Genomic DNA, 20683 nt, shown 5'->3' with positions numbered 1-20683 from the left:
CACGCCGCCGCGCGCTGCGTCCCCTGCGGCCGAGGCGCCCGCAGCCGAACGCGACGCGGCGCCCGCGCGCTCCCTGGGCACGCTGCTGCTGCTGCTGGCCGAGGTCCTGGGTCAGGCAGGCCTCGCCGCGCTCCAGCTGCGCGTGCTGCGCGCAGCTACGCAGCTTCCTGCGCCGCCAGCGCATGCGGCCGCGAGGCTCTGCGAGGCATGGCTCGCGCTCGGCGCGTACGACGCGGCCGCCGCCGTGATCGATGCGGGCGGCCTCCCTGCCTCGGGTGCGCGCGCGCTGCTCGTGCACGCGCAAGTGTATGTGTGGCGCGGCGCCGTTGCACAGGCTGCGGACGCGTACGAAGCCGCGCGGGAGGCGGCTGAGTGGCAGCCTGCGACGCCGGCGTGGGACCGCCTCGCCCAGCGCGCGGCGCTCTGGGACCTGCAGGCGCGCGCCGCCGACGTCTACGTGTCGTTGTGCATGGCGGCGGGGCATGCGTCGATGGCCGTGGCCGCGCAGCTGCATGCTCTGCGGGTGCGTCTGCGAGCGGTCACGCTCCTGCGCCCGTCCGACGAGCCGGACAGCGACGTCTTCGGCGCAGCGGACGCGGCGCCCACGGCGCCGCGCGCTGCGCGCGCATCGTCGACGACGCGACGCCTGGCGGCCTTGCATGCGCGCCTGGCGCATGGCTTGCACACGTGCTACGCGGCGCTCAGTGCCATGTACGCGCGGCGCGGCGCCGTGCGCGACGCCGACGCGTTTGCGTGCGAGTGCGTCGACTTTAGTGCGGCGCGCGGTGTGCCGCTCGTGCATGCGGCGGCCCTCGCGTGGCGCGCCGACTGGCGCGCCGCCTCAGGCGCCGCGGCGGCTGCCTGGGACGACATCGGTGTGGCCTCGGCGCTCGTCCGCGGGCAGGCATCGGAGGCGGCGCCGCATCTCGCGGCGGTCGCAGCGGAGCTCCAAGGCGACGCCACCTATGGCGCCGCGCATGCCCAGCTCGCGCAGCTCGCCGCGGCGTGTGCGCTAGACACCGTGCTCCCCGACCTGCACAGGCGCCTCGCGTGTGGCGCGGCGCGCGCGTGTATGGCTGCCGACGCGGAGCGCGCGCTCGCGCTCGTGGCGCCCTGGGACAGCGCGGACGCGGCGCAGGCGGTGTGTGCCGAGGCGTGGCTCGCTCGCGCGCATGCTGCGCTCCGTGCGGATGCCGTGTACGGCATGCTTCCTGAGGCGGCATGGTCCGTGCCCAGTGCGCCTGTGGGCGCCAAGCGCGCGTCCCCCGCGGCGCGCGCGGCCCTGCCGCTCTACGAGCGCGCGCGGGCCGCGGCTGAGCGGGTCCTGCAGCGCGGCGATGTGGCGGACGTGCGCGACGTGCGAGCGGCGCTGCAGGTCGTGCGCGACGTGGTGCTGACGACGGCGATCGTGACGCGCCCTGCGTCGGCGGAGGCGGCCGCGCAAGAGGCGCATGCGCTGGCCGACGCCGCCGTGTCCGTGTCTGTGCGGCGCGCGCGCGCGGACGCGCAGATGGCTGTGCCGCCCAAGGAGGCGTGGTGTCGGTGGCCGCCGCCGCCGCTGGCCGAGGCGGAGCTGGACGCAGCAGCGCTCGCACCTGGCACGGGCACGCTCGTTATGGCCCTCTCGGCGGACCAGCGCGACCTGATTCTCGCGCGCCAGAGCCCCGCGTACGGCACGAGCGTGTACACTGTGCCGATTGATCGGCAGAGCCGGCGCGAGGGCGACGACGAGGCGTGGGACGTGGACGCGGTGCTGCACGCGCTGCGCGAGCTCGTGCAGGCGTCGAACGCCGGCGTGCAGAGCGCGAAGGACGTCGGCGCCGAGCTGGACGCGCGCAAGGCGTGGTGGACCGCCCGGCGCGCGCTGGACGCGCAGCTCGCGCAGCTGCTCGAGACGGTGCAGGCGACGTGGCTGGGCGCCTTCCAGGGCCTGCTCGCGCCGCTGCCGCCGCCTGAAGCGATCGAGGCCCTCGGCACGAAGCTGCAGGCCATCGTCGGGCGCGCCTGTGCGTCCCGCACGCGCACGCGCGGGCCGAGGTCGGCGCCGGCGCTGCCGCGCATGTCGATTGCGTGCCTGGCCGCTGTGCCCGCATACCGTGACGAAGATCTCGAGGACTGGGTGCACTATGCGATGGATGCGCTGCAGCTGAGTGGTGTGCCGGTGGCGCAGGACGAGGTCGATGTGGACGAGCTCGTGGCCGATGCGCGGCTCGCGCTCGACGAGTTCCATGCGCGGAACTCGCCGGGCGACGCGACAGCCCCGGGCGAGTCGCACCTGTGTCTCGTCCTGGACCGGGGGCTGTGTGAGCTGCCGTGGGAGTCGCTGCCTGTGCTGCGGTCGCGCTCCGTGACGCGGCTCACCGGCCTGGCGCTCGTGCCGGCCACCCGCACTCTAGATCGGGCGCGCACCACGTTCCTGCTGAATCCCAGTGGGGACCTCGTGCGCAGCGAGGCGCGGTTCGCGCCGGCGCTGCGTGCGGAGCCGACGTGGCGCGGCACGGTCGGCCATGCGCCGGTGGCCGGGCAGGTCGCGCAGAGTCTCGCGACCAGCGACACGTTCCTGTACGTGGGCCATGCGGGCGCCGAGATGTACGTGCACCCGGCCAAGCTGCGTGAGCTGCCGCAGTGTGCGGCGGCCATGCTGTGGGGCTGCTCGAGCGGCGCGCTCACGGCGCACGGCGCATACGACCCCGTCGGCACGCCGTACCACTATGCAGTCGCGCAGTGCCCGGCGCTGCTCGCGGCCCTCTGGGACACGACGGATCGCGAGCTGGACGGCGTGTGCGAGGTTGTGCTGCGCCTCGTGGGCCTGCTGCCCGGCGCGGCGCGCAGCCAGTGGCTTTCGCTGCCGCGCGCCGTGGCGGCGGCACGCACAGAGTGCAAGCTGCCGTACCTGACGGGCGCGGCGTGCGTCGTGTACGGGGCACCCGTGTGCTGGCGCTAGACTACCGGACTAGGGCGGGGGCTGCAGCTTGTGGACGGACTGTGTAAGTGCCATGTACGTGCCTGGAGTAGCGTAGACAGGTCTTTTTCCATGCGCACGAGCGAGCGGTGCGACGCGTGGCTCTGCTTCTGGAGCTCAGCGGCCTCCGCCTCGAGCGCGCGCACGTCCTGCTCCCAGCGGCGGCACGCATCGAGCGCGGCCTGGAGCTGGGCACGCACCTGCGCCGGCTCGGTCGGCGGCTCCGTGCCCGGCGTGCGCGTGCGGTCGAGCACCCGTTCGTACACGGGGTCGAGGTCGCCGCACGCGTCGATCCGGTCGCGCAGCTCGCGCGCCTCGTATTGCCATCCGGCGAGTGTGCGCGCACGCTCGTCGGCGCGCTCACGAGCGCTCGCCACCTGGGCGCGGCGCTCCGCGGCGTGCGCGTAGGCGTCGCGATTGATGCGCTTCAAGTCTGCAAGCAGCGGCGCCGCGCTTCCGAGCACATCCGTCTCGGCATGCCACGCCGCCTGCGGCAGGGCCGCGAGCGCCTGCGACACACGCTCTATCTCGGCGGGCATTCGTCGCGGGCCGCGGGTGGAGAATCGGTCGGCGGACGCTATGGAGGAGGGCGGCCCACCAGGAGCGCCCTCCACAGGGTATCGACGAGGGCCGCGGCGTCCTCGTCCAGCACGGGCTCGAGGACCTCGGCCACGTCCGGCGCCGCCGCATGCGCATGCAGCTGCTCCATCGCGGCGTCGACGAGGTCCGGCACAGGCTCGCCAAAGCTGTCGGCGATGCCACGGTCCAGCAGGGGCCGGAATGCGGCCACGTCCAGCGAGTCCCACGCGGGCGCGAGCGCCCAGACGGCCTCGCGCGACAGGCCCTCGACGTGCGCGGCATCCATGTGTGCGAGCGGGTGCGCGTCTTCGTGGCGGTGCACGTGCAGCTTGAGCGGCTCGCCCGAGGGACGCAGGCCCGGCGGTGCGAGCTGCGCGAGGAACTCGTCGGCCTGGCGCTCAGCGTCCGCGCGCTGCTCGGCGGCAGCGGCGCGATCAGCCTCGTCGGCCGCTTCTTCGCGCGTGCGCTCCGGTGCGCGCGCTGCGAGCCAGCGACGCCGGTCCGTCCAGAACGGCTCCGACGCCAGCTCCGTCGCTTCGTCGAGATGCGCCCACGCGGCATGCGCAGCCGTGTGATCGGTGGCCGGCTGGCGTGCCGCCCACCGCGCGAGGCGGTCACGCTCGCGCGGTGCGTACGCGTTCTCCGCCGCGCGCATAGCGCGCGCATTCGCCTCGTCTTCCTCTGCGCGACGCGCCGCTTCCGCCGCCTCGTCGGCCGCCTCCGGGTCCGTATCGGGCGTCGCAGGCGTCTCGGCGACGCGCGGCGACGGCGTATCGCGCACCTGCTGCGCCGCCAGTGCCGCAGCGCGCTTGCGCTCCAGCTCCAGCTCACGCCGTCGAGCAGCGGCATCGCGCGCCACCGCGCCGAGACGGAACTTTTCGATCTCCGAGATGACGTCGCTGCGGCGCTCCTCGGGAATTTCCTCCTCCTGCAGATCTTTGAGATGCGACGGGATCTCGTAGCGCTCCGGCTCATCGCCAGTGTCGGCGTTCGGCGTGGCCATCGCCTGCACCACATAGTCGACGCGGCTCCGCGCCGCGGCGTCCTCGAGCGCATCGGCGTCGGTGCGCACCATCGTCTTGGCGAACTCGCCCAGGAACGCGCTCGTCTTCTCGTCGGCTCGCACAATCAGCTTCTTGCGCGGCTCGCCCCGCTGCGAGCCCATGCTCGGCAGCTCCAGGTCGTGCAGCACCGACAGCACCCGCAGCGCATCGCGCAGCGTCGAAAAGTCCGCGAACCCAAAGGCCTTGCTGACGCGCTTGAAAGAGCGGTATCCCCCACACGCCTGGAACAGCTGCACCAGCCACCGGTCACTCACGCCCGGCGAGATGCTGCCGACAAACAGGGTCGAGGCCGCCGCGTCGCTCATCGGTGCGTCGTCGCCGCGGCGCTCCGCCCACCTCCACCGGCATCCGCGTGCCCGTCGGGTGCAGGTGTGTACTGTGCCAGCAAAACGTGGCCGCCTGGGCCAGTGCCTCGTCGCGACCCATGTCATCGCAGCCCCGCCCCCCGCAGCTCCCGCCCGGCTGGGTAGCGCAGTGGTACGTACTTGCTTGACTTACGTCCAGGGATGACGCTGCTGGCCGGCAAGTGTATGTCGAATCGGCCACCGGCCGCACCAGCTGGAACGTGCCGTCCGCGTCGCCGGCACGCCCTCCTCCCGGCGCTCGCATGCATCCGAGCCCGGCTCAGCGCATGTCCATGCCTGTGAACCCCGTCGCACGGCCGCCGCCTGGCGTCCGTCCTGTGCGTCCAGGCATGCATGGCCGCGCCCCCAGCATGCAGGTGCCGGGCACGCGGGTGCCGTCCGGACCTCGCCCTGGCCATCGGGCGCTGTCGGCCTCCGTGTCGGTCGCGTCGCCGAGTGGCCCCGCGATGCGCGGTCCGCCGCCGGGCGTCGCGTCCCCGCCGCATCCTGCGGGTGTGCGTCCTGCTCCGGTGCGTCCTGGACGCCCGCCCATGCCGGGCCGCCCGCTTGTTCGGCGCGGTAGCGCGGCGCCGCTGGCCCCGTCCACCGGTGCGATGCCCCCGCCGACGCCCCCCACGTCGGCGCCGGCGGCTCAGCCCCGCCCACCGTCTGTGGCGAGCCCCCCGGGTGCAGTGCCGCCCTCGGCGCCTGTCACGTCGCCGCTGCGCGCCGCGCCGCGTGCGTCGAGTGCGGCGAACCGCCGCCGCGCCTACGCGACCGCCCATGCAGCGACGCACAGCGTGAGCTATCCGGCGTCTACCGGAGCGTCGAGCGAGGCCGACGTGTTTACGCCGGCCGCGCTGTCCGGCCACATGTCGACGCGCAGTGTCTCGGGCGTGCCGGCCTCGCCTGCCGCGCGTCTGGCGCCGGGCCAGCGAGCTATATCGGCGGGCCACGTCGCCGCCCCGCCCGCGGACGCCTCTGTGCCGCCTGTGCCGATGGTGCCAGCGGATGTGGGGGCGCCGGCCCCGGTGGCCAGCGCTCCGATGCCGGCCGGCGCGCCGTCGGCGCGCATGGGCAACCAGCTGGTGAATGCGGTCGTCGGCGCGCAGCCGCCGAACATGAGCGACCTCGATGCGCCGCCGCCGCCGATTGTCCTGCCGCCCAATGCGACGGTCACGCCGTCTGAGCGGGCGAACGCTGACCCGTCGTACCAGCGGAGCACGATGAATGCGATCCCGTCGACGCAGTCGCTCATGCTGAAGTCGAAGCTGCCGCTTGCCATCATTCTATCGCCGATGCGCAGCGTGCGCCCTGAGGAGGGCGATGCGCCGGTGCCCCTGGTCACGGACACGGTGATTGCGCGCTGCCGCCGCTGCCGCACGTACATCAATCCGTTCGTGACGTTTGTTGAGGGCGGCCACCGCTGGAAATGCTGCATGTGTGGCATCACGAACGAGGTGCCGCAGCTGTTCGACTGGGACGCCACGACGAACCAGCCGGCGGACCGCTGGAAGCGACCCGAGCTGAACTCGGGCGTCGTCGAGTTTGTGGCGCCGCGCGAGTACATGGTGCGCCCGCCCCAGCCGCCCGTGTACGTCTTTCTGCTGGACGTGTCGTATGCGGCCGTGTCCAGTGGCATGCTCGCGACGGCAGCCAGTGCGATTCCGTCGTCGCTCGACTCGCTGCCCAACAAGGACAACCGCACCAAAGTGGCGTTCATCGCGTTTGATGCACAGCTGCACTTTTTCCAGCTCGTGCCGGGCCGCTCGGAGCCGTCGGTGCTGGTCGTCAGCGACGTCGACCACGTGTTCCTGCCGCAGCCGAACGACCTGCTGGTCAACCTGACCGAGAGCCGCGCCGCTGTCGAGACGCTGCTGCGTGACCTGCCGGCGATGTATGCACTCGCAGCGGCCACACCGTCGGCGCTGGGTGCGGCGCTGCAGGCGGCCTTCAAGCTGTGCTCGGCATCGGGCGGCAAGCTCGAAGTGTTCAGCGCGTCGCTGCCGTCCCTGGGCCCCGGCGCGCTCAAGATGCGCGACGACAAGAAGCTGTACGGTGGCCCTCGCGAGAGTACGCTGCTGCAAGCGGCGTCGTCGTTCTACAAGACGTTCGCTATCGAGTGCTCGCGGAGCCAGGTGTCGGTGGACATGTGGCTGTTTGGCCCGGCGTACGTCGACGTAGCGACGCTCTCGTGCCTCCCGCGGTACACGGGCGGACAGACGTTCTACTACCCGACGTACGATGCACAGCACCCTGAAAACGCCCGCAAGTTTGCGCATGAGCTGCACGCCGTGCTCACGAGCCCGATCAGCTTTGAGGCGGTGCTCCGGCTGCGCGCGACGCGCGGGATCCGCACGCTGTCGTTCCACGGCAACTTTTTCGTGCGCTCGTCGGACCTGCTCGCGCTTCCCAGCGTGCCGAGCGACCAGAGCTACATGATCGAGTGCGAGGTCGACGAGCCGCTGCACACGCCGTTTGTGGTGTTCCAGAGCGTGGTGCTGCACAGCACATCCGACGGCGAGCGGCGCATCCGTGTGATGACCACGGCACTGCCGACGACGACGAGCCTCTCAGAGGTGTATGCGAGCGCGGACCAGGTCGCGATCGCGACGTACTTCGCGAACAAGGCGGTGGAGAAGAGCCTCCATGCGCGCCTCGACGACGCACGCGGCTTGCTGCGCACGCGCCTGACGGACATCCTCGGCGCGTACCGCCAGACGATGACCAACACGCGTGGCGGCAATGCGGCACACCTAATGATCGCGCAAAACCTGTCGCTGCTGCCGCTGCTCGTGCTCGGTCTGCTGCGCAACCGTGGTCTGCGTATGGGCACACAGATCCCCAGCGATGTGCGCGCATACAACCACACACTGCTCACAACGCTGCCGCCGCAGCGGCTGGTGCCGCTGCTGCTGCCCGTCCTGTACTCCCTGCACAATATGCCCGCGGGCGCGGGCCTTATGGATGTGTCGACCCAGACGCTCGCGATGCCGCCCCGCCTGAGCCTGAGCAGCGAGCGCTTCGAGCGTCATGGCCTGTACCTCATCGAAGACGGCATGAGCATCTTTTTGTGGCTCGGCCGCGCCGCCATTCCCGCGCTCACGATGGATGTGTTCGGTGCGCCGGACTATGCCGCGCTGCGCTCCGGCCCGATCGAGCTCCCCGAGCTCGACAACCCCATGTCGCGCCGCGTGCGGGCGATTGTAGAGCGGGTCGTGACGCAGCGCCGCGGCGTGTACCTGCCGAACGTGTACCTCGTCAAGGAGGACGGCGACGCCGGCATGCGGCTGCTGGCACTGAGCCGCATGATCGAGGACCGCTACGAGCAGACAAGTGGGTACTTGCCGTTCCTTGGGCAGTTGCGCGACAAGCTTCAGAATTCATAGCTATCAAAACTGGGGTGCCACGAAGTCGGCGATCAGCTCATGGGCGCGCGCCGTGGGATGGTAAATGTCCCAGAAAAAGTGCGAGTCGGGCGTCGCACACACGTGCCGCTTCACGCCAGCGCGCACCTCAGGCTCGGTCGTGCCCTGCAAGCAGGCGTCGCGAGTGTTCTCGAGACCGTACTGCTGGGCGTGTGCCAACAGGTAGCGCTCGATCCCGTGCAGATCCAGCACCTTGACGTCCACGTGACGACGCAGCGCGCGCGCCGACTCGCGTAGCTTCGTGTTGAAGTGGGTCGTAAACACAGAGCTGCCGATCCCATCGATCAAGTTGTCGTACTGCGTCTCGGACGGCGTCTTATTTGCGTCCATGAGCAGGGGGAGCGCAATGAGGCGCGCGCCATGCGCTACAAGGCGCTCGGCCTCGCGCTGCAGCGTCTGCACGCCCTTCTCGGCGAGGCCCAGAATGTCGAGGGTTTTCTGCGAGCCAAAGAACACGTCGTTCGAGCCGCCACTCACAATGTAAATAGCCTCGGGGTCCAGGTGGCCGTGCATGCGCTCGAGGTACATCGACACCTGGTGCCTCACGTCCGGCACCGCAATGTCCGAGTGGTAGCCCGAGTACCCCTGCGCCACGCTGTTGTTCGTCGTCGCGCCGCCGTACGCGAGGTCATCGACGACCGACACATGCAGCTTGCCCGCCAGCTGTTCCACCCACGTCGGCCCGTTGCTGAAGCGCCCGTCGTAAAAGGCGCGGTCGGCCGGCCACGTCTTGTTCGACAGCAGGTAGGTGCCGTTGCCATTGTCCACGAGCGAGTCACCAAACACAACAATGCGCGAGTACGACGACCAGCGGGGACCAATCTCCAGCGGCTTTTGCACAGACAGCGCACACACACTCGACACCAGCAGCGCCAAGCCCAGCCACACGCGCAGCGCCTGCATCGTGGTGGGAGACGAAGCACATGCTCCACTCGAGCTGGACGACACGTCACCACGGCGCGTGGCCGCTGCAGTCCTGCGGCGCTGCTGCGACGGCCGATCCATCCTATGGCTACAGAAGAGGACGTGGGTATGAGGCCGGCAAGCACTACACAGCCGAGCGGCGTGCGCCGGCGAGCTGGTCCATGACCTGGGTCAGCCGAGTCGCGTACCTGACGGACGCCTGGCGCCGAAAGCAGCGGACCAACGAGCGGCATCTGCCGCAAAAAGCTCAGGATGACGGGGAAAAAGTCGCTGCGTGAGCAGGAGCGCGTACCCAAATAGATTCAGGAAGCCGACCAACTCGACCATCATGCCGAGCACCGTCCACCGCACAAACACGAGTGCCATGCCCGCAAAGAAGCACACGGTGCCGCGGATCTTTTGCGGCCGCGCAAAGAACAGAAGCGTCTTTTGGGGGCCAATCAGCAGCGCGATGCCCGCAAGGAACAGCACGTTTCCAAGTGCCAGAAGCGTCGCATCAAAGAACAGTACGATTCCTAGCACCAAGAAGAGCAGGCCACCCGATACGAGACCCACGCCGATTTCTGGTGAGTGCACGCGACGTACTCTGCTGGTCCGTGAGCCACATCGCCGTTGGCAAGACGACGACCCGCGCGGCAAGCCCAGGCCAAGGGCATATTTCCTCGCTATGCAGGCGGCCGCCGCCCACGCGGCACGATGGGCGCCGTGTCCTCGACCACCACGCGTCCAGGCGGGTAAGGCGACTTGAGCGGGAAGAGTCTGTGTGAGCAGCGTGGCGTACGTGGTCTGAGGGAGCGGCGCCTCGGCGAACCATGGGTGCTCCAGTGCTTCCGCAGCAGTCGCGCGGCGCTCGGGATCGTACTGCAGTAGCCGGTCAAATAGACCAAAGCCGCTCGAGGTCCCGGACCGGTCGACGTACCACCGGTACAGGGTCGTTGGCACGCTGTGGGAGCGCCGCGATGCCACCCAAGCAGAGTACTCGGGCATGGCCGTGATGCGCGGCCAGCGCTCCGTGTCAGGCGTGCCGAGCACGTCGACGATCTTGCTGAGCTGGTGGCTGGTGTCAGTGAGGCAACGCACACTTGCAGAGGCACGGTCTTGCTCCTGGTTGGCATGCGCACTTCCTCGCCCTTGAACATGGGGCGCAGTGCCATGAGCTCGCCCCAGATGCATCCGGCAGCCCATAGATCAATCGCAGGCGTGTAATGCCGCGCGCCCAGCAGGAGCTCCGGCGCGCGGTACCAGATCGTAACGACAACCATGTCGCTCGTGTACAGCGACATGAGCGGGTCCGAATAAATGCGCGCAAGACCAAGATCGCCAATCTTGACGACACCACGCCCCGTGATGAGAATATTGGCCGGCTTGAGGTCACGATGCATCACGCCATTCGCGTGCAGGTAGGCGATCCCGTTGAGCAGCTGCCACATGAGCGACTTGATCATGGCGCCGCCGATCGGCGTGCGCACGACCGTCAGATAGTGGTGGATGATCTGCAAAAAGTCGTGGTCGACAAACTCGTACACGAGAAAGACGGCATTGTCCTCCAGCAGGACCTCCCATAGCCGGCACACATTCTCGTGCGCGAGCTCGCGATTCAGGGCTATCTCGCGAATCGCACTCTGGCTGACTCCGCGGAAGAGCGTTGTATCATCCTCGCGGTCCAACTTAAACTTTTTGATCGCGTACACGCCGGGGCGCTCCGCAGACGCGGTCAACGGCGCGTCCTCTGCCTTGTACACGCGGCCGTACGTACCCGCATTCAGGAAGCCCAGCACGCGGTACCGGCTCAGTACGCCGCGCCGCGCACTCTGCCGCCGCTCACGGTACGCGCGCATGACATCCGCCGCCGACGGCGACGCCGGCACGCCGCGCCGCGCCTCGCTCGCGCTGGGCGGCTGCATCCGGCCGCACGAGCCGAGAGTGGAGGTCGACGAAGCGGCCGCCTCGGCGGCCGAGCGTGTCGCTGCCCACCATGACGGCCTTCTCGATCGTCGAGTCGTTCCGCAGCAGCCTCGCGGAGGATGTGGACCGGCCCGAGCCCATTGCGGCCATCTTTGCGCTGTCGGACCTGATCGGGCAGTCCAAGGCTGCGACCACGTCAGAGCTTATGGAGAGCGTAAAGCAGGCGAGTGAGGAGCTCAAGGCGAGCCTGGAGAACCCAGTCCCGGCCACCGCTGGGCTCGAGCTGTTTATGCGCTTTGTTACTACGAAAAACTGGGCGGGTGGCGTACGCGTCTATGCTGACCGCAGGACTTTCAGGCGCACAAGAGGAGCCTCCTCGACACGGCGCTGGAGTTTGCGCACAACACGGTGCCGCACTGCCGCGAGCGCATTACGCACCTGCTGCTGCCGTTTATCAAGGACGAATCGGTACGTGCCTCACTCTTATCCAGGTGATTTTGACGCACGGACACTCGCGCGTCGTGATGCAGGCGATCCTCGCCGCCGTCAAAACGCATGGCAAGCGCGTGCGGGTCTGTGTGACAGAGAGCCGCCCTACGGGCCAGGGCCTGCGCACATACGAGCGCCTTCGTGCTGAGGGAATTCCATGTACGGTCGTGCTCGACACGGCCGTGGCGTATGTCATCGACCGCATCGATCTGTGCCTCGTGGGTGCCGAGGCGGTGGCCGAGTCGGGCGGCATCTTTAATGCGATTGGCAGCTACCAGCTGAGCATCATTGCCAAGGCGGCCAAGAAGCCCGTGTTTGCGCTCGCAGAGAGGTACGCACATGAGCTCACACGCAGCTTCAAGTTCCTCCGCCTCTTCCCCCTATCTCAGTACGACGTGCCGCATGCCGCGCGGTGCATCCCCCTGCCCGCTGTCGACGAGGATGCCGGCGTGCCGGAGGATGGGCGCATGACGCCGGCCATGGAGGCGCGCAATCCCCTGATCGACTATACCCTGCCTGGTACGTGCCCCATGCTCACACAGAACTCATTACGTTCATTGTGAGCGATGTCGGTATTCTCACGCCGTCCGGCGTCTCGGACGCGCTTTTGGCTGTGTATGGCGGCAACTAGCGAGCTTGTAGTGTACATGCGACTAGGGACGACGTCCGCGGCTCGAGCGCGATGACATATCAGTGTGGAACGCGCTGCCTTTGGAGCGCGGCGCCGACGAACGTGCACGCTTCGCAGGTGGTGCACGCGTCGCCTTTAGCTGCTGCGGGCGCTGCGACCGCTTGGCCGCGCGAATCGCCGCGCGAACTTCGCCCTGCTGCGCATCCTTCGCGTCTTCTTCTCGCATGAGCTTGTTGCGCCGCTGCCTGCGCGAGAGACCCGCGAAGCGGTCTTTCTTTTTCGGGTCCATCTGCGCCGCATACGCCGCGCCGGACGCAGCCTTGGCCTCCGCCTTGGCACGGTCGCTCTGGAACCAGGTGCGCGCAGGGCGCGAGTAAATCTCGTCCTGGTGCGCGATCATGTTTTCGCCCTTCCGCACTTCCATCTCCGCCTGGCGCAGCGCACGCTCCTCCCTCTCCTCCGCGAGAATCTGCGCAATCTCGGGTTTGAGCGACGCGATCGTTTCTGAAAGCTGCTGCACCACATCTCCCGGCATAAGACGGTGCTTGACCTGCTCCGGCGGCGTGCGCTTCAGCACTGCTTTGAGCAAGCGGCGGTCCGACTCGCCGACCAGCGTCACAGCGCGGCCCTGGCGCCCCGCACGCGCCGTACGACCGACTCGATGCAGGTATGGCTCCATCTGCGCCGGCATATCGTAGTTGATCACTGTTTGCACACCACGGATATCAATACCGCGGCTCGCAAGGTCCGTTGCGAGCAAAAAGTCGACCTTTCCATCGCGGAACTGGGAAAGCGACTGCAGGCGCTGCTCCTGCGACAGGTCGCCATGCAGCTCGGCTGCAGAGAGGCCCAGAAGGCCAAACAGGATTTTGAGCTGGTGCGCCAGCTTCTTGCTGCGCACGAAGATGATGACCTGCGCACGGAACGTGCGCATACAGAGCGTCAGCAGCAGGGATGCACGCTGCTGGTCCTCGGCCTCCTGCAGCTCGCGCCCACGCGCTTGGGACGGCACACGCACACGCACAAACTCTTGTACAAGCTTTGCGGCCGTCGCTCGCTTGGGATCGACAAACAGGCGCACGGGCTGCCGCAGACTCAGGCGCACGAGCTGGTCCACGTCCTCGGTCATCGTGGCGGAAAACAGCATGGTCTGGCGCTTCGCAGGGCACATACGTACAATCTCATTGAGCTCGTCCTGGAATCCGTCCTCCAGCATGCGGTCCGCCTCATCCATGACAAGGATCTCGACATCTTCCATACCAAACGACGAGCTGTTGCGCATGTGATCGATCAGACGACCAGGCGTCGCCACGAGAATGTCCGGCCGGCGCTTCAGCTCTGCCTCTTGGGCCTTGAGCGACAGGCCACCGACACACAGACAGAAGCGCACGTCCATGAACCGAGCGAGCGCCTGTCCTACGCTGTGACACTGGATCGCCAGCTCACGCGTCGGACACAGCACGACCACACGCGACTTGGCATCCTCTACGCCACGCTCCCGGTACGAAAGGCGCTCCAAGATCGGCACGAGAAAGGCGGCCGTCTTACCGCTGCCTGTCACAGCGCCCGCGACAATGTCCTTGCCAGCGAGCGCCAGGGGAATCGTGCGTGCCTGGATGGGCGTCGGCTTTTGAAAGTGCAGCGCTGCAAGCCCACGTAGAAGCGCGCGATTCAGCTGGAAGGAGGCAAACGAGGAAGCGACGGGTGCATCTGCCTCCTCGTCCTTCGCAAAGTATGCTGCCTGGCGCTCTCGCGTCGCCTCTGATACATCGGATGCACTGTCATCGATATCATCCACGGCCTCGTCGGGACTTTCTTCATCTTCTTCGTCGTCCTCAAGAGGATCTGCTGACTCGTCGTCGTCGTCGTCGTCGTCGTCGTCGTCCCCTGCCTGGCGCTTAGCGGCACGTACGCCGCCACCAAACCCATCTTCGCTGTCGGTTTCATCACTCAGGGCAGCGGCTTCACCATGTATGAATCCATCGTCATCATCTTCGGCTTCCTGCAACGCTGCAGGGAGCTGCACGCCGCCGCGATGGCGGTCAATGATGTCGTCCACTGTTGTGCGCTCTGCCTCTGCACCCTGCGCTCCAGCAGCGCCGTCGACATGAAAGTGCCAGCCCTGCATGCCCGTTTGTTCCTGTGCATCATCCACATCAAACTCAAAGCCATCCATCTCGAGGCCTTCGTCGTCGCCCGCGCTAGCTCGCTGGGAGGGCGTGCCTTGGTCGACAATCTTTTCGCGCTCGCTAATACGTGCCTTGACCTTTTTGCTAGGTTGCGACACAGACGGCGTCTTTTGCATAGGCTCGGTCTCCTCTTCCGAATCTAGCGTCATGATAAAGTCATCGCGAGCAGGGCGCGACGGGGCGCTACGCTGCCGCACCATCCTGCTGCCGTGGACTATCGTGCGCGGCGGCGAGCAAAAATGTGGTTCATATCACGTGAGCCTCTGTGTGGCCTTGCGGCGCATCCCAGTGATTGGAAGGCGTGCTCGGCCAGCGCAGCGCAGGAAGCAGATCTCGGAGCATCTTCCGTGCTAGCATGGTGGAACGCTCTGTGCCGTCCGGCCAACCAGCAGCGCGTCACAGCATGCAAGGTGGCAGGCCTCGTAGGCTCAGCAATTTGCTCCGCCGCTATAGCTTCTCGCACCTGTCACAAAGCCAGCCTGAGGCGGTGCCCACGGCAGCTCGAAGCGGCCAGGGCAGTGGATCGCACTTGCATAGCGCGTCAAGTGGCTCTACAGGCTCAGCACGATTTATGACTCCGCTCCGTGCGGCCGCCAGTGCCCTATCTACCCGTGCGCAGTCGTTCGATCTAGGCACGCCACAGACGCAAGAAGCTCGCTCGCGCACGACACCCTCTTCGATACCAAGCCGCGAGAGCACGGATACTGGGGTCCAGAGGTCTGCTCGCGTGCGCAAAGTGCGACTGGCTCCATATATTGAAGCCACGCGCACTCTGGCCTTCTTCCCCGCAAACCTCGATCTGGTCGAAGGCGGCCTTCATGTGCAGATTGGCCGTTTCTCCGATCGCAATGTGCAGGGAAGCGCTGACGAGCCCCGGTCGATGCGGCAACCGGTTATTGTGGGCGAAAACAAAACGTATGTGGCCTTCCAAAGCAAGGTCGTTAGTCGTCTTCATGCCGAGATCTGGTGCGGCGAAGGCGGCAAAGTCTACCTCCGTGACACCAAGTCTAGCAGTGGTACATTTGTGAATCGATTGCGCCTCTCTCCTCCGGGTGCACTCAGCCACTCCCATGAGATCAAAGACGGCGATATCGTCCAGTTTGGCATTGACTACCAAGGCGGCTCTGAGGATCTGTTCCGTGCCATCAAGGTGCGCGTAGAAATTGACCGTGACTCGTCGATTCGGCCTACCGCATATGGCCACAACATGCTGCAGCAACTACAGGGAGCGCAGAAAAATACACCTGCCGAGAATGCTGTTGTTTCAGACAAAGAGCGACTGCTGGATGAATGTTGCATCTGCCTACTGAAGATACGTGTTTGCCAGGCGCTGTTCATTGGACCGTGTTCGCACATGTTCCACTACAAGTGCATTCGTCCCATTCTATCGCTGCACTTTCCAGGCTTCTCTTGTCCCCTCTGTCGCAATTTTGCGGACCTGGAAGCCGACCTACAGGATGACACGGACGAAGAGTCAGAGGCAGCTGACCCGCCCTTGTATCCTAAGATTGTCACGAATGAAAACCAAGACCAAAGCACGCATATGGCCCATGAATCAGAGCGACTAGCGCAGCCGCCCTTGCCCCAAGAACAAGGCAGAGCTTCGCCCGTGTCCCCGTGCGACCTCAGTGACGCATCTGATGCTGTGGCAACTTTCTCAACGCCGCTGCTCCCCGCCGCTGAGCTAGACAACAGCCCCATGACCCGTTCCAATGTACAGATGGAGGTGAACCCTGGTTCACAATATATCCCTACAGGCGCAGCACCCCACGTTGAGACGCTGCCCTCCTCATCCGCCCCCGAAATGTCCCCGTCGATTCATGCCCCCGTTTCCGCACCGCCCTTAGTCTGGCGCTCGCGAGCGATGAGTTCATGATGTAGATTGTATAGGACCTAGTCTGACTCGCGCTTTCGCTTCTTAGACGAATCCTTGCTCTTGGACTTTTTCTCTTTCTTCTTTGTATCGCTGGGGAGAGGCTCTTCGGGCGCAATGAACGCCTTTTCGCGTTCCCGCTCACGTTCGACGGCATGCTTTGCTTGGGCCTCCAGCTTTTTGGCCTGTTCGTTCCGCTTCTTTTCATGTGGCTTGAGGAAGTACTCGCCGCTTTCAAGCTGCAGATCCACCTTGCTAGGCTGAGGCGCAGGTGGGAATGGTGTGTACACCTTCTTCTTAGGCGCCTCTTTGCGCGGCTTCGACTTGACATTCTGCTTCTTGAACTTCGGCAAGAAGCGGTCCCACGACTCAGTTGCTAGCTTCGGGTCCTTAGCAAGCTCACGCTTGATCATGAGCTCCTTAATGTGGTAGATGGGATGGATGTTTTTCATGCAGTCTAGCACAATACGCCGGACCTCCTTCAGGCTCTTGTACGAGCCCATCGCGCTCACTGTATTACCTTGTACTAGCACATAGCACCCCGTCAGTAGCTCAATGGCCTGGGTTAACGAGAAACGCGTACCTTTAGCGTGTTGCCGTTGGGCCCAATAATGCGCTGGCGGCGTTTCACAAAGCGCTCCTTGTTGCGCACGATATTCCCGATCTTGATAACATCGCACGCCATATCATCTTGCAGAATCTTCGCGGCCTGTGTGAAGGGCACGCTACGACTCAGCAGCTTGATGAGATCGCGCGCACGCAGAATGATATACGGGTCAAAGGTTTTCCGGGTGGTGCGGACAGACATGGACCCCTCAACCAAGTCCAACGTGCAAGCAATACCATGCTTCTCCAGAGCTGTCGTCACATGTCCCCAAATCTCGCGCAGATACTTTTCACGGTACTTCGGAAACAACGTGGCGAAACTGCTTTCCTCCAGGAACGGGTGTGGATTGTCTTCTTGCGTAAACTTGTCAATTCTCCAATGGTCAATATCATCGGTATCCCATGCTATCATTAACATATTATACGTACGTTTATCTTTGCGGAAGCGCTTGTTTTTGTTCACGACCTCCGTCGCCACTTCGCCACTAGACATGATGGCGTTCGACAACCAATGTGGGCGCTCTGATGATTTTCTGGCTTACGTGAGGTGGAGGGTACTAGACACGCATCTCGTCTTGCACCGCGTCCAACGACGCATGACGCGTGCTGTCTTGGATGGACACGTCCGGCACCTTCGCCGATGCACCATGGCATGATCCTGATACAATACCGCTTGGTGTTGTTGTAATAAAGATCAGAGCTTCTTCGCCGGGCCCTATTCAGCTTGGCCAGCCAGGAGCACAACTGCTTTGCCTGAACGAAGAGTCGTTTGAGCGGCTATGTGCATACGAGGCAGGTTCCTTGCTCTGCCATGTACGTGCTCTGGTCGAAATGAACAAGGCAATTGCGGCTGTGGAGCAAGATGTATTGGCTATGTGGGCAGCAGGCATGTACGAGGGAGCACTCCATGTACGCATCATGGCAAAGCAAACAACCTCTGCCTCCAGTCAGAATCCAATTCCACATTGGCAGCAAATTTTACCGAACCTGTGGACAGATTCGCATTTATGGAACGCCATAAGTCGAGATACAGACATGCCTGCATCAGTGACGCCGTTTTGGGACATTGACATCGTATGTATGCGCGACTCACAGCAGAACGACTGGACTCTCTCCGAGCTATACCAGCGACTCCCCAGTCCACCTCCAGCTCATGAATGGGACCCATGCATGCTAAACCCTCCCCAGCTTCAGTGCCAGCTCTATGGCTACCAACAGAATTCATTGGCTAAAATGCTACAGCGAGAACTCAGGCCAACTAGGCATGGTGGTCCCTATTATGTTGAGAAAACGACCCCTTGCTCATCCACGAGCCAAGTGGACAAGTACTACTTTAATCCGGACACATACGCTTTCTACCGGCCATCTTCGATACCCACATACTTGGACATTAAAGGCGGTATTCTATGTGACGAGATGGGCGTCGGTAAAACGACGGTGTGCCTTGCGCTCATCTTGGCAACATTGGATCAAATGCCCCAGCCCGAACTGAATCCAATGTGCAGTGCTGTAACAAGTGATATGGCACGCGCATTCCCCGCCCGAGCGTACCAAGGTGTTGATCCAGCACACACACACACACAGCGGATTGTGACGGCCGCTTTCGGGGCTCCTAGTCCAGGCGAGCGGATCAGTCGAAAACCGCATAAAAAGATGCCACAAGCGGCGCCCAAGCCAGCACTCAAGCGTGGCCGCGTGTCAGGAACCGTCTCCCTAGTGCAAATCGCCGCACATCGGTTGCGCACCACACATGCATGTCGTTCTGAGCTGCGTGAAACACTCCCGCTTCAACTGCAAACCATTCTCGGTCCCTTATCAGCACCGTATTTTCTTCTTTGGCCACCTGCACCCACGCATGTATCACGTCAAAGTCAAGGACGAGCGCCAATACGTGTGTATGTTACGTCTGCCACCCTGGTCCTCGTGCCACTGACCTTGTTGGTTCACTGGATGGAGGAAATTGAAAAGCATTGTGAGGAGAATGCACTACGCATCCTGACTGTTTCTGACATGCGAGAAGAGCTACCAAGAGCCTCTCTATTAGCTCAGAATTACGATATGGTACTCATGTCCCATGCGCGCTTTGGCAAGGAGGCCTGTGATGAGCACAGTAGCAGAGTGAGCGGGAACGACTCGCCTCTAATGCAGGTGTATTGGAAACGCGTGATCATTGATGAAGGCGACGTGTTGGCTGGCGAGTCGTTGGTCATGCGTCTTTGCGCCCGCTTGCGTGTGGAAAGGCGCTGGATCGTCACGGACACACCTACACAATCCACAATTGGTTCGAGTATGCATCAGACTGCCGACAAGCGAAAAGGAGTACCTCTGTCAGGCGCACCAATGGCCTGGATGCCATGTGATCGTAAAAATCTTGACCGATTAAAACAGTTTCTTGTCCGTTTCCTAGGTGTTTCGCCTCTATGTGGTACACATGCAGATACCCATTCAGACGCACTAGCGCCTGGATTGCCTACGAAAGAGCGAGATTGGCATGCCCTTATGACATCAGCACCACAATATCCGGAGGAAGAATGGCCAGCCAAACGCCGTTTGTACGATCTTCTCTCGCGGGTCATGGTCCGCAACCGTACAGAAGACGTCCAGCAAGAATGTCCTCTGCCTCCGCTCGAGCATCGGGCTGTCATGCTCACATTTTCGGAACTGGAGCGACTTACGTACAATGTCCTCCAGTCGCTGATTCTGCTCAACGCAACATTATCTCAAGAAAAAGACAAGGACTACTTGTTTCATCCGAGCAATAAAAAGTTATTGACATTGGTCATGGAGAATCTTGCTTTAGCATGCTTTCATTTTGCCGAGCCCGGCCTTCTAGAGCAGGCCCGGAATGCCAAGGAGCTGCTGGCTCATCAGCTGAAAACACCAGGTGGTGTTCCACAGGCTTTCGAGGACGCTGCCACACGTGCTTTGAATCAGCTTCAAGAAGCACTCTCCAGTGATGCCTGGCAGATGCATATGAGACAGGGTCATATCATGTATCAGCTGGAGGGAATGCGGCCCGATGTGTGTAAAGCGTGGAGTGGTTCCTCGGATACACACTTAACGTCAGAGGAGCTGCTTGCTTTTCGCAAAGCTATACAAGACGAGGCCCCTAAATTAAAAAGCGTGCATGATCTAGAAGACAGACTCAAGTTAAAAGGCGCACAGCTTGTTCAACAAAAAGTCGGAAAAAGACGCATACGCTATGATACCAGTAAGCCTTCCAAGACAAAATACACAGTAACCAGATGCTCGTGGGGCAACTCGCAGTTGTCCCTATCAGACACGCTCTCTGTACACTTGCCAGACATTCGAATTCAGCGTACATCATCTACTAAGCTCCAGCACATGGTGCTTGAAATTCTCGCCGCAGTGAAGCTTGAAAAGGTACTCGTTTTCTCATCGCTTGAACATGTGCTCTATGAATTAAGCAACATTCTAGAGCTACTTCGTGTTCCGTCCCTGATGTATGTACCCGGTACGCCACAGCATCTTCGCAATATGAATGCTAGTGAATTTGTGCACAAGGATGTATATCGATGTTTGCTACTATCGACCGCCGCAGGCAGTCGTGGACTCCACTTGCACTGTGCTAGTCGCGTTATTTTGGCGGAGCCAATATGGCAGCACGATTTGGAAAGTCAAGTCGTCAAACATTCATGGCGTATCGGGCAGAAAAATCGTGTGCTTGT

The 20683-nt window shown here is 63.8% G+C and overlaps 9 protein-coding genes and 1 pseudogene across 10 annotated transcripts; 5 read left to right on the top strand and 5 right to left on the bottom strand.

Moving 5' to 3' along the window:
- Nucleotide 1: 1 nt before the first annotated feature.
- Nucleotides 2-2944, top strand: MSY001_0327 (annotated as a pseudogene). The gene has a single exon. A coding segment is annotated over exon 1 (2943 nt).
- A 595-nt stretch (nt 2945-3539) lies between these two features.
- On the bottom strand, nt 3540-4910 carry MSY001_0326 (uncharacterized protein; the record flags this gene model as incomplete). Its single annotated transcript, XM_018885487.1, has 1 exon — nt 3540-4910. The coding sequence occupies one exon, from the start codon at nt 4908-4910 to the stop codon at nt 3540-3542; it is 1371 nt and encodes a 456-aa protein (XP_018738966.1).
- Nucleotides 4911-5821: 911 nt separating this feature from the next.
- On the top strand, nt 5822-8338 carry MSY001_0325 (uncharacterized protein; the record flags this gene model as incomplete). The annotated part of the gene is made up of 2 exons (XM_018885476.1): nt 5822-6543; nt 6586-8338. 2 exons carry the CDS (start codon nt 5822-5824, stop codon nt 8336-8338), a joined length of 2475 nt encoding a protein of 824 aa, XP_018738965.1.
- Nucleotides 8339-8341: 3 nt separating this feature from the next.
- On the bottom strand, nt 8342-9280 carry MSY001_0324 (uncharacterized protein; the record flags this gene model as incomplete). The annotated part of the gene is made up of 2 exons (XM_018885465.1): nt 8342-9208; nt 9233-9280. The coding sequence occupies 2 exons, from the start codon at nt 9278-9280 to the stop codon at nt 8342-8344; spliced, it is 915 nt and encodes a 304-aa protein (XP_018738964.1).
- A 145-nt stretch (nt 9281-9425) lies between these two features.
- On the bottom strand, nt 9426-11205 carry MSY001_0323 (uncharacterized protein; the record flags this gene model as incomplete). The annotated part of the gene is made up of 4 exons (XM_018885454.1): nt 9426-9489; nt 9522-9887; nt 10083-10358; nt 10382-11205. The coding sequence occupies 4 exons, from the start codon at nt 11203-11205 to the stop codon at nt 9426-9428; spliced, it is 1530 nt and encodes a 509-aa protein (XP_018738963.1).
- A 71-nt stretch (nt 11206-11276) lies between these two features.
- MSY001_0322 (uncharacterized protein) lies at nt 11277-12326 on the top strand (the record flags this gene model as incomplete). Its single annotated transcript, XM_018885443.1, has 5 exons — nt 11277-11531; nt 11555-11674; nt 11698-12026; nt 12051-12214; nt 12238-12326. The coding sequence occupies 5 exons, from the start codon at nt 11277-11279 to the stop codon at nt 12324-12326; spliced, it is 957 nt and encodes a 318-aa protein (XP_018738962.1).
- A 22-nt stretch (nt 12327-12348) lies between these two features.
- MSY001_0321 (uncharacterized protein) lies at nt 12349-14715 on the bottom strand (the record flags this gene model as incomplete). Its single annotated transcript, XM_018885431.1, has 1 exon — nt 12349-14715. One exon carries the CDS (start codon nt 14713-14715, stop codon nt 12349-12351), a length of 2367 nt encoding a protein of 788 aa, XP_018738961.1.
- A 155-nt stretch (nt 14716-14870) lies between these two features.
- MSY001_0320 (uncharacterized protein) lies at nt 14871-16391 on the top strand (the record flags this gene model as incomplete). The annotated part of the gene is made up of 1 exon (XM_018885420.1): nt 14871-16391. One exon carries the CDS (start codon nt 14871-14873, stop codon nt 16389-16391), a length of 1521 nt encoding a protein of 506 aa, XP_018738960.1.
- A 17-nt stretch (nt 16392-16408) lies between these two features.
- On the bottom strand, nt 16409-17487 carry MSY001_0319 (uncharacterized protein; the record flags this gene model as incomplete). The annotated part of the gene is made up of 3 exons (XM_018885409.1): nt 16409-16948; nt 16972-17399; nt 17424-17487. 3 exons carry the CDS (start codon nt 17485-17487, stop codon nt 16409-16411), a joined length of 1032 nt encoding a protein of 343 aa, XP_018738959.1.
- A 122-nt stretch (nt 17488-17609) lies between these two features.
- MSY001_0318 (uncharacterized protein) lies at nt 17610-20457 on the top strand (the record flags this gene model as incomplete). Its single annotated transcript, XM_018885398.1, has 3 exons — nt 17610-19914; nt 20299-20378; nt 20434-20457. 3 exons carry the CDS (start codon nt 17610-17612, stop codon nt 20455-20457), a joined length of 2409 nt encoding a protein of 802 aa, XP_018738958.1.
- Between the last annotated feature and the right edge of the window lie 226 nt (nt 20458-20683).

Source organism: Malassezia sympodialis, genomic scaffold, assembly GCF_000349305.1.
Source record: "Malassezia sympodialis ATCC 42132 genomic scaffold, msy_sf_1, whole genome shotgun sequence".
NCBI classification, from domain to species: domain Eukaryota; kingdom Fungi; phylum Basidiomycota; class Malasseziomycetes; order Malasseziales; family Malasseziaceae; genus Malassezia; species Malassezia sympodialis.
This window is presented reverse-complemented; position numbering and strand designations above follow the sequence as displayed.